This window comes from Cetorhinus maximus, chromosome 3, assembly GCF_964194155.1.
Source record: "Cetorhinus maximus chromosome 3, sCetMax3.hap1.1, whole genome shotgun sequence".
Lineage (NCBI taxonomy): Eukaryota > Metazoa > Chordata > Chondrichthyes > Lamniformes > Cetorhinidae > Cetorhinus > Cetorhinus maximus.
Window position 1 is genome coordinate 19,979,256 of NC_135881.1, and position 12,235 is coordinate 19,991,490.

A 12,235-nucleotide genomic window follows, 5' to 3' on the forward strand; every position below is an offset into this window, starting at 1 on the left:
TACTGTGCATTGGTAGTGGAGGGAGTGAATGTTTGTGAATGTGGTGCCAATCATGCAGGCTGCTTTGTCCTGGACTGTGTCAAGCTTTTTGAGTGTTGTGGGAGCTGCACTCATCCAGGCAAGTGGAGAGTATGCCATCACACTCCTGACCTGTGCCTTGTATGTGGTGGACAGGCTTTGGGGAGTCAGGGGGTGTTACTCATCACATGATTCTTACCTTCTAAACTGTTATTGTAGCCACAGTATTTATATGGCTAGTCCAGTTCAGTTTCTGGTCAATGGTAACCCCCAGGATGTTGACAGTGGGGGATTAAGTGATGGTAATGCCATTGAACTGGACATAGTTTGACACTTGAGTGGTGCGAATGTTACTTGTCAGCCTAAGCCTGGATATTGTCCAGGTCTTGCTGCATTTGGACATGGAATGTTCCAGTATCTGAGGAGTCATGAATGGTGCTGAACGTTGTGCAATCATCAGCGAACATCCCCACTTCTGACCTTATGATGGAAGGAAGGTCATTGATGAAGCAGCTGAAGGTGGTTGGGCTGAGGACTCTGCCCTGAGGAACTCCTGCAGTGATGTCTTGGAGCTGAGATGACTGACCTCCAACAACCACAGCCATCTTCCTTTGTGCTAGGTATGACTCCAACCAGCGGAGAGTTTTCCCCGATTCCCATTGACTCCAGTTTTGCTGTGGCTCCTTGATGTCACACTTGGTCAAATGCGGCCTTGATGTCAAGGGCAGTCACTCTCACCTCAGGAGTTCAGCTCTTTTGTCCATGTTTGAACCAAGGCTGTAATGAGGTCAGGAGCCAAGTGGCCCTGGTGGAACCCAAACTGGGTGTCAGTCAACAGGTTATTGCTAAGCAAGTGCTGCTTGATAGCACTGTTGACGACCCCTTCCATTACTTTACTGGTGATCAAGAGTATACTGGTGGGCGGTAATTGGCCAGGTTGGATTTATCCTGATTTTTGTCTATGGGACACACCTGGGCAATTTTCCACATAGCCAGGTAGACGCCAGTGTTATAGTTGTACTGGAACAGCTTGGCTAGGGGGGCAGCATGTTCTGGAGTGGGGGATATGCCGGGCCATGAGGTTACTGATTGTGTTCGAGTACAATTCTGTGCTGCTGATGGCCCACAGCGCCTCATGGATGCTCAGTCTCAAGTTGCTAGATCAGTTTGAAATTTATCCCATTTAGCACAGTGGTGGTGGCACACAACACATTGGAGGATATCCTCAAGGTGAAGGCGGGACTTTGTCTCCACAACGGTGTGCGGTGGTCACCCCCACTGACACTGCCATGGACAGATGCATCTGCGACAGGCAGGTTGGTGAGGATGAGGTCAAGTATGTTTTTTCCTCTTGTTGGTTCCCTCACCACCTGTTGCAGGCCCAGTCTAGCAGCTATGTCATTTCGGACTCAGCCAGTAGTGCTGCCACTGTGCCACTCTTGGTGATGGACTTTGAAGTCCCCCACCCAGGGACCCTCAGTGCTTCCTCCAAGTGGTGTTCAAAATGGAGGAGCACTGATTCATCAGCTGAGGGAGGGTGGTGCGTGGTAATCAGCAGGTGGTTTCCTTGCCCATGTTTGACCTGATGCCATGATGCAACGCTGATGGACAGGACATACCCAAGGATGGTGATGGTGGTGTCTGGGACATTATCTGTAAGATATGATTCCGTGAGGATAACTATGTCAGGCGGTTGCTTGACTAGCCTGAGAGACAGCTCTCCCAATTTTGGCACTAGCCCCCAGATGTTAGCAAGGAGGACCTTGCAGGGTCGACAGGGCTGAGATTGCCATTGTCGTTTCCGGTGCCTAGTTCGATGCCAAGTGGTCCGTGGTTTCATTCCTTTTTTGTGACTTTGTAGCTGTTTGATACAACTGAGTGGCTTGCTAGGCCATTTCAGACAGCATTTAAAATAATTTAACAGGGCTAGAGTTGACTGCGATGGGGCAAGAATGGAGCTGGGCCATATAGACTGGAATGAAAGATTGGTGGGAAAAACTGTAGCTGAACAATGGGCTACCTTCAAAAAAGAATTGGTTTGGGCACAGTCAAGATGTATTCCATTGAAAGGGAAAGGTAGGACAAACAAATCTAGAGCTCCCTGGATGAAAAAGGAGATTGAAATTAAGATAAAGAAGAAAAAGTGCACTTATGACAGTGTCAGGTAGAAAATACAATTGAGAACCAAGAGGAATACAGAAGGTTCAAAGGGGAGGTGAAAAACATATTAGAGAAGCGAAGAGGGATTATGAGAAAAGACTGGCAGCCAACATAAAGGGGAATCCCAAAGTCTTCTATAGGCATATAAATAGTAAAAGGGTGGTAAAAGGAGGAGTAGGGCCGATTAGGGACCTAAAAGAGAATTTGCACATGAACGAAGGGGCCATGGCTGTGGTATTACCAAGGAGGTAGAAGCTACCCGAGCCACGGTGACAGATGAGGAAACTCTGTCCCTAGAAGGGTTAACAATTGATAAGGAGGAAGTGTTGAATAGACTGTCGGTACTTCAAGGCACCAGGATCGGATGAGATGCATTCAAAGATATTGAAGGAAGTGACAGTAGAAATTGCAGGGGCACTGACAGTAATCTTTCAGTCTTCCCTCGACTCAGGGGTGGTGCCAGAGGACTGGAGAATTGCAAACATTACACCATTGTTCAAAAACAGTTGTAAGGATAAGCTGAGCAATTACAGACCAGTCAGTTTAACTTCAGTGTGGGCAAGGTTCTAGAAACAATTATTTGGAATAGAATTAGTAGTCACATGGAAAAACATTGGTTGATAAGGAAGGGCCAGCATGGATTTCGAAAGGGGAAATCATGTTTAACTAACTTGGAGTTTTTTGAAGAGTTAATTGCGGTTGATGTAGTGTACATGGACTTTGAAAAGACATTTGACACAGTGCCACACAACTGACTTGTGAGAAAAGTTATTGCTCATGGAATAAAAGGGACAGTAGCATCATAGATACAAAATTGGCTGAAAAATGGGAAGCAGAGCGTAATGGTCAATGGATATTTTTTGGGCTGAAGGAAGGTTTGTAGTGGAGTTCCCCAGGGGTCGGTATTGGGACCCTTGCTTTTCCCTGCTATATATTAATGATCTAGATCTTGGTGTGCATGGGGCAATTTCAGAATTTGTGGATGATACAAAGCTTGGGAGTGTTGTGAACTGCGAGGATGACTGTATGGCACTTCAAAAGGACATAGACAAGTTGGTGGAGTGGGCAGATAGGTGGCAGATGAAGTTCAATGCGGAGAAGTGTGAGGTGATGCATCTGGTAGGAAGAACATGGACAGACAATATAAAATAAGGGATGAAATTCTGAACGGGGTGCAGAAGCAGAAAGACTTGGGTGTATATGTGCATAGATCATTGAAGGTGGCCGGAGGGGTGGAGAGAGCAGTTAATAAAGCACATAATATCCTGGGCTTCATTAACAGGGGCAAAGATTACAAGAGCAGGAAGGTAATGCTGAATTTATATAAGACACTCGTTAGACCTCAGTTGGAATATTGTGTAGAGTTCTGGGCACCATATTATAGGAAAGATGTGAGAGAGTGCAGAAGAGGTTTACAAGAATGGCTCCAGGGATGAGAAACAGCTATGAGGATAGCTTGGAAAGGTTGAGGCTGCTCTCCTTGGAGAGGGGGAGGATCCAGTTGTCATGGTCCATGTAAGTAGCAATGACATAGGCAGAACTAGGAAAGAGGTTCTGCAAAGTCAGTATGAAGAGCTAGGTACCAAATTAAGAAGTAGAACCTCAAAGGTAATAATCTCTGGATTATTACCTGAGCCACGTGCAAATTGGCATAGGGCAAATAAGATTAGAGAGGGGAATGCGTGGCTCAAAGTCTGTTGTGGGAGAAGTGGGTTGAGTTGTGAGGCACTGGCACCAGTACTGGGGAAAGTGGGGGCTGTACCGTTGGGATGTTTACACCTGAGCCATGCTGGGACCAGTGTCCTCGCAAATCGCATAATGAGGGAAGTAGAAAGGGCTTTAATCTAAACAAGAGGAGTGAGGGATCAAGCTTGGGCAGAGGTAGCAATTCAAAGTGCAGAGTCAAGGCAGGAGAGCAAAACAGTAATATGAGAAATGAGGGTCAGGGAATGGCAGGAAGGGACAGAGAGAAAAAAAACCTAAGAATACATCAACAGTCAAGACTAGGTGTTACAAAGGTAACAAAAAGACAAAACTGTAGTTTTGCACGTAGCATTCATAACAAAGTAAACGAATTGATGGCCCATATTGAAGTAAATAAATATGATCTGATAGCAATTACGGAGACGTGGCTGCAGGTTGACAAAGTTGGGTCCTTAATATTGAAGGGTACATGACATTCAAGAGAATAGGAAGGTAGTTAAAGGTGGAGGGGTAGCACTGTTAATCGAAGAAGGCATTAGTGCAATAGTTAGAGGTGACCTTGGTTCAGCAGATCTGGTTGTAGAATTGGTTTGGGTGGAGATAAGGGATAGTGGGGGAAAAAAGTCATTACTGGGAGTGGTCTACAGGCCTCTTAACAGTAGCCACAGTGTAGGACAAGGTATTCAATAGAAAATATCGCGTGCTTGTGATAAAGGGGCGACAATAATCATGGGTGATTTAAATCTACACATAAACTGAAAAAATCAGATTGGCAGTAGTAGCCTGGATGAGGAGTTCTTAGAATACTTTTGAGATAGTTTCTTGGAGCAGCATGTTCTGCAACCAACCAGAGAGCAAGTTATATTAGACTTGGTATTATGTAACACGACAGGGTTAATTGATGACCTGAGAGTAAAGGCTCCCCTAGGTAGCAGCGACCACAATATGATTGAACATCCAGTTTGTAAGGGAGAAGAGTGGGTCTAAGACTAGTATCTTAAACTTAAATAAGGGCAACTATGTGGGGATGAAAGTTGAGCTAGCTGAAATTAACTGGGAAACTAAGCTAGAGGACAGATCAGTAGAGAAGCAGTGGCAGACATTTAAGGGGATCTTTCAGAGTATTCAGAATAAGTACATTCCGACTGTAAAGAAAAATTCTAAGGAGAGGACCCACCATCCGTGGTTAACTAAAGATGTTAAGCATCAAAGTTAAGGAAAAAGCATACAACTCCGCAAAGATGAATGGCAGGACAGATGATTGGACAGAATTTAAAGAACAGCAGAGAATGACTAAAAGGTTAATCAGGAGAAAGAAATTAGAGTATTAGAAGAAGCTAGCTAGGAATGTAAAAACAGATAGCAAGAGCTTCTACAGGTATTTAAAAAGGAAAAAAGTAAAGTGAGTGTTGGTCCTCTACAGAGTGACAGTTGGGAGTTAATAGTAGATGATAAGGAAATGGAGGAAGAAATGAACAAATATTTTGCTTCTGTGTTCACTTTAGAGGATACAAATAACATTCCAGTATTGGTGCAAATCAGGAGGTGAGTGGGAGAAAAGAACTTGGTGAAATTTAAATCACTAAGGAAACGGTACTGAACAAACTGATGGAGCTGCAGGCTGGCAAGTCTCCTGGTCCCGATGGACTACATCCTACGGTCTTAAAAGAGGTGGCTGATGAGGTAGTCATTGTTCTAGATTCTGGAAAGGTTCCATCAGATTGGAAAGTAACAAATATAAACCTTTATTCAAGAAGAGAGGGAGGTAGAAAACGGGAAACTATAGGCCAGTTAGCTTGACATCTGTCATGGGGAAGTTATTAGAATCGATCATTAAGGAGGTTATAGCTGGGCACATAGAAGAGCTCAAGGCAACAGGGAAGAGTCAGCGCCATTTTGTGAAAAGAAAATCATGTTGATCCAATTTATTGGAGTTTTTTGAAGGAGTAACATGTGCAATGGATAAAGGGGAGCCTGTAGACGTACTGTACTTAGATTTCCAGAAGGCATTTGATAAGGTGCCACATCAAAGCTTATTACGAAAAATAAAAGCGCATGGTGCAGTGGGTAACATATTAGCATGGATGGAATATTGGCTGGCTGGCAGAAAGCAGACAGTATACATAAATGGGTCCTTTTCAAATTGGCAGGAGTCCCACAGGGGTCTGCACTGGGGCCTCAACTTTTTACGTTTACATCAATGGCTTAGATGAGGGGAGTGAAGACATGGTAGCTAAATTTGCAGATGACACAGAAATAGGTAGGAAAGTACGTTGTGAAGAGGACATGAGGAGGTTGCAGGGATATAGATAGGTTGAGTGGGCAAAGGTCTGGCAAATGGTGTTTAATGTGGGAAAATGTGAAATTATTCACTTTGGCAGGAAGAACAAAAAAGCAAAGTATTACTTAAATGGAAAATGGCTGCATAATTCCGAGGTGCAGAGGGATGTTCTATTAAATGAGTCACAAAAAGTTAGTATGCAGGTACAGCAAGTAATTAAGGCAGTTAATGGAATGCTATCCTTTATTGAGAGGGACTGAACATAAAAGTAAGGACGTTATTCTTCAGTTATACAGGGCATTGGTGAGACCATACCTCGAATACTGTGCGCAGTTTTTATCTCCTTATTTAAGGATGTAAATGCATTGGAAGCGGTTCAAAGGAGGTTTACTAGATTGAGACCTGGAATGAGTGGGCTGACTTATGAGGAAAGGTTGGACAGGCTGGGCTTGTTTCCACTGGGGTTCAGAAGAGTGAGGGGTGATTTTATTGAAGTATACAAGATCCTGAACGGCCTTGACAAGGTGGATGTCGAAAAGGTGTTTCCTCTTGTGGGTGAGTCCATAACTAGGGTGCATTGTTTTAAGGGCAGAGATGAGGGAAAATACTTTCTCTGAGGGTTGTGCGACTTTGGAATTCTCTGCCTCAGAGGGCGGCAGAGGCGGGGTCATTGAATATTTTTAAGGCAGAGGTGGATAGATAGTTGTTAGGCAAGGGAATTAAAGGTTATCAGGGTTACATAGAAACTAGGAGCAGGAGTCGGCCATTCGGCCCTTCGAGCCTGCTCCGCCATTCATTATGATCATGGCTGATCATTCAACTCAATAGCCTGCTCCTGCTTTCTCCCCATACCCTTTGATCCCTTTCGCCCCAAGAGCTACATCTAACTCTTTCTTGAAAACATACAATGTTTTGGTCTCAACTACTTTCTGTGGTAACGAATTCCACAGGCTCACCACTCTCTGGGTGAAGAAATTTCTCCTCATCTCAGCCCTAAATGGTCTACCCCATATCCTCAGACTGTGACCCCTGGTTCTGGACTCCCCCACCATCGGAAACATCCTTCCTGCATCTACCCTGTCTAGTCCTGTTAGAATTTTAATGGCTTCTATGAGATTCCCCCTCATTCTTCTGAACTCCAGAGAATATAATCCTAATCGACTCAATCTCTCCTCATATGTCAGTCCTGCCATCCCAGGAATCAGTCGGGTAAAACTTCGCTGCACTCCCTCTATAGCAAGTACATCCTTCCTCAGATAAGGAGACCAAAACTGCACACAATATTCCAGGTGTAGTCTCACCAAGGCCCTGTACAATTGCAGCAAGACATCCCTGTTCCTGTACTCGAATCCTCTTGCTATGAAGGCCAACATACCATTTGCCTTCTTTACCGCCTGCTGCACCTGCATGCTTACCATCAGCGACTGGTGTACAAAGACATCCAGGTCTCGTTGCACATTCCCTTCCCTCAACTTATAGCGATTCAGATAATAATCTGCCTTCCTGTTTTTGCTACCAAAGTGGATAACCTCACATTTATCCACATTATACTGCATCTGCCATGCATTTGCCCACTCACTCAGCTTGTCAAAATCACCCTGAAGCATCTCTGCATCCTCCTCACAGCTCACCCTCCCACCCAGCTTTGCGTCATCTGCAAATTTGGAGATATTACATTTAGTTCCCTCATCTAAATCATTAATATATATTGTGAATAACTGGGGTCCCAGCACTGATCCCTGCGGTACCCCACTTGTCATTGCCTGCCATTCGGAAAAAGACCCGTTTATTCCTACTCTTTGTTTCCTGTTTGCCAACCAGCTTTCTATCCATCTCAATACACTACACCCAATCGCACGCGCTTTAGTTTTACACACCAATCTCTTATGTGGGACTTTGTCGAAAGCCTTCTGAAAGTCCAAATAAACCACATCCACCGGCTCCTCCTCATCAACTCTACTAGTTACATCCTCGAAAAATTCCAGTAGATTTCTCAAGCACGATTTTCCTTTCGTAAATCCATGCTGACTCTGTCCGATTCTGCCACTGTTTTCCAAGTGCTCAGCTATTAAATCTTTTATAATGGACTCTAGAACTTTCCCCACTACTGACGTCAGGCTGACTGGTCTATAATTCCTTGTTTTCTCTCTACCTCCCTTTTTAAATAGTGGAGTTACATTAGCTACCCTCCAATCTGTTGGAGCTGTTCCAGGGTCTATAGAATCTCGGAAGATGACCACCAATGCATCCACTATTTCTAGGGTCACTTCCTTAAGTACTCTGGGATGTAGATTATCAGGCCCCGGGGATTTATCGGCCTTCAATCCCATCAATTTCCCCAACACCATTTCCCTACTAAGATATTGATTTCTTTCAGTTCCTCCCTCTCACTAAGCCCCGTGTTCCCCAACATTTCTGGTAGGTTAGATGGGAATGCGGAAATCGAAACACAAGATGATCAGCCATGATCTTATTGAATGGCGGAGCAGGCTCGAGGGGCCGAATGGTATACTCCTGTTCCTATTTCTTATGTTCTTACGAGAGAAGGCGGCTGAGAGGAGATTTGAAAGAGATGTTCAAAATCATGAGGGGGCTGGACAGAGTAGATAGGGAGAAGCTGTTTCCACTCGTAAAAGGATCAGGAACGAGAGGGCACAGATTTAAAGTGATTTGCAAAAGAAGCATGTGTGATGTGAGAAAAAAACTTATTCACACAACGAGTGGTTCGGGAATGTACTGCCCAGAAGTGTGGTGGAGACAGGTTCAATTGAGGCATTCAAGAGGGCATTAGATGATTATTTGAATAGAAAGAATGTGCGAGGGTATGGGGAAAAGGCAGGGCAATAGGTCATAATGCTCATTTGGAGAGCCGGTGCAGGCATGATGGGCCGAAAGGCCGCCTTCTGTGCCGTTAAGACTCTGTAAATCTATGAACCACACTGCTGTGGGTATGGAGTCACATGTAGGCCAGGCCAGGTAAGGGCGGCAGATTTCCTTCCCTAAAGGACACTAGTGAACCAGATGGGTTTTTACAACAATCGACAATGGTTTCATGGTCGTCATTAGACTTTTAATTACAGATTTTTATTGATTTTAAACCGTGTCCCCAGAGCATTACCCTGGGTCTCTGGACTACTGGTCCAGCAACAATACCACTATGCCATCACCTGCATATGATTTAGGAGCCGTTTGGATGTTTTTCACATTTCTAACACTAAAACTAGCTGATAGGTACAAAAACAATTTAAAAAGCTAATTGCAGCAGATGAGGTTAGAGAAAGGTGTCAGCAATCATCTAACTGAACTGCAGAACAGCTTTCAGGGGCTGAATGGCCTATTCCTGTTTCTATGTGAGATCACAGTGAGTTTGATAACTTAATTACACTAAAATCAGAATATGTCAGTATCATCGGTGATCCACGATAATGTTTCTCAAGACCCTAATATTAGCTTCAGTGCTGCGCACGAAGCATCAACATTGGTATCTTGGATAACTAGCCTACGGATAGCCCATTGCTGTTCCAAAAGCAGATATCTGACTCATCTACAGATTTACCAATGTGTGATGTTTTTGAAGGAAGTGAGTGAAGTCCTCAAAAAAAAACCATATTTTAGCAGAATGACAGTTTAAGAAAGTCACCTATAAATTGTCTGTTGCTTTACAGAATAGTTTTTAATAATTAAAAAGATTGGGATTGAGTTGTATTTTTGAAATGCAGACAAACATTTGAGAACTCTCTCGATTATCCAAAAAACTGGTCTTGTAATTAAATTGTCTATGTAGAATAAAATAACACATGATCAGCCTTACCTGCCCCTCAAATGGACTCGGTTTCTTTACTAATTTACTTTCCATACAGGATTCATCCTCAGATTTTTCTTCAGCTCTTTGGTGTGGAGGCAACGGGGGATTTTTATTCTTTAGTAGATGTTTCAGAAGCTCATTTCCCGATTCTTGCTTTGATCCTGACACATTTGCTCCTGCAGCTGGATTGTGTGTTGAAACAGCAGGCTGTTGCAAACTGACCTTTCCTTCTACCTTTACTGAATTCTGAGTTTCCACCTTGGGCTGAGAATTATCGTGGCAATGTGTGCTTTCTGTCTGTTCCACTTTCACTGTGTTAGTCCTAGCACCTTCATTTGATAGACTGTGATCTGTTTCAGAGGGCAGGCCAGCCTGTTGTACCATAAGTCTGTGTGGTGCACTGACACTGGAAGAAAGTTGCCGCTCAAGTTCAGATGGAGGTTGGTGCTCATTTGAATTATTAACCAATTGGTTATTCTCTTCACTTTCATGTTCACCTTGATTAAACACAAAGTCCCCAGATATATTACCAGGTGCATTAGCAGCAGGGTCAGAAACGCTGGGTGTAGTTGGTGCAGTGATATCAGAATGAGGAGTAGATGGCGTTTTGACAGAGTCACTGTCATCATCTTTCTTCTTCTTTCTATTTCTCCTCTTCTTCCCCTTTTCCTCTGGTATAATATTGGAATAAAGTTGAATGAGTGATTGACCTGGACCTGGGTAATTGCTGGGTAGTTGCATTCCACTATCTGGGGCAAATTGAGCTCCGTCATTATTCCCTTGTGACCCGGCAGGCATACATGGTTCAAAGGGAGGCCTTGGTTGGTTTTGTGGAAAGCCAAGACCAGAAGTTACCTGATTCATAGGATGGATAGGTGGACAACCACCCGGGATAGCATGACCCTCAGGCCCAAAAGGTGCCCCCATAGGCCGACGGTCATTGCACTGCATGAAAGATGTTTGAGATGGTGAATTCATGAATTGTGGAAGTAGATTCTGTTGTTGGGGAGGAACAAGTCCCATCTGCTGCACCTGCTGAGGCCTTTGAGACTGCATGAAATCACAAGGTAAGTCAGAAGTAAAATACGGCATTTGAGACAGGGTGGGTGTGTTTAAATCTGCCATGCCTTGCTGCTGCTCCATTTCCATTCGCTTCTGCATGGCACGGTGGCGTTCCACTTCCTTCATGAGCTGGATTCTTTGTCTTTCCTGTTGTTCTCTTAAACGTTCCCTCCGTTCCCTCTCCTGAAAACTTTCACTGAATGGGTTGTTGTCATCAAATTCAACTCGTGGTGGCACATTGGACTGTTGATTTGTTGTGACTGTTGTCGCTTCAGTAGATGGAGTGCTCGTCATTGGCAACTGAGGCGGCGCAGGGTGTTGCATCCTTGGGGTACCCATGGGAATGTGGGTAGGCGCAGCTGCATTAGGATTGCAAGGTTGCCACTGAGGAGCATTTGCCATTCTGGTAGCATTTGGCTGTGTTGGAACAGGCATCTGAATTTGTTGTTGGGGCTGTTGTTTTGGCATCACTGAGAAACTCTGTTGAGTTACTGAGGATGGCGCTCCGCCTTGGACTGAGGGAGGCTGGGCTGATCCAGTAGGCATCATGGTAGATGATGCCATTGGACACTGCTGCTGCTGTTTGATACGATATTCCTCCATAAGTTCTGAATGTTCCTTTTGCTGTTTTCGAATCTGAAAAGTAAAAATTTATACATCAAAAATTAAGTCAAAGGTGTAGAAATTTGAATCTAGTTATTTAATCAGAATGAGAAACAATTCAGTAGGAATTTTAAATGGATAACAGAGAAAAGCTTGAGATAAACAGCAAGCAACATAAAATTTAAAATATCACAGGCATGATCAGAAATATCAAGAAAGACTCTTGAATTATTTTGATAACTTGAGAAAAGTGACCGAGAAAGGTCAAGGATGAGAAAAACAGAATAAGGAATGAAGTTAAACTCTTGGAAACTGTCCAAGCACTAAGCTATTCTGAGCTTTCCAATGGCTCAGCTGATCAAAGCGCTGAGTAGCTGAATCATTCTGACAAGGAATGTCGTGGCCTGGACTATTTTATTTGATCTCAGCTGGGCCAATGGTGTGGGGACTGTAAATAATTGCAGTAAGAGTCAGAGAGGGTTGGTCAGGGTTCCGAATCCTTCCAGTGTCTCTGTGAGGGGTGGACCTGCATGTGAATGGGGCACTAGCTGAGCAAAGGATCAAGGTTAGCTGCAAAGCCTCCCGCATTGGGACAGCCTGCT

The 12,235-nt window shown here is 44.1% G+C and overlaps 1 protein-coding gene across 13 annotated transcripts in view; it reads right to left on the reverse strand.

Moving 5' to 3' along the window:
- The window catches only part of kmt2ca (lysine (K)-specific methyltransferase 2Ca), a 455,613-nt gene that overhangs the window by 57,053 nt on the left and 386,325 nt on the right, over positions 1-12,235 (reverse strand). For all 13 annotated transcript variants that reach the window (XR_013575392.1, XR_013575394.1, XM_078537008.1 and 10 more), the window contains one exon: positions 9,975-11,666. Coding sequence is in view for 11 of the 13 variants with exons in the window: in XM_078537008.1 (XP_078393134.1) it covers positions 9,975-11,666 (1,692 nt within the window). In the remaining 2 variants the exon portion in view is untranslated. The remainder of the gene's footprint in view (positions 1-9,974; positions 11,667-12,235) is intronic.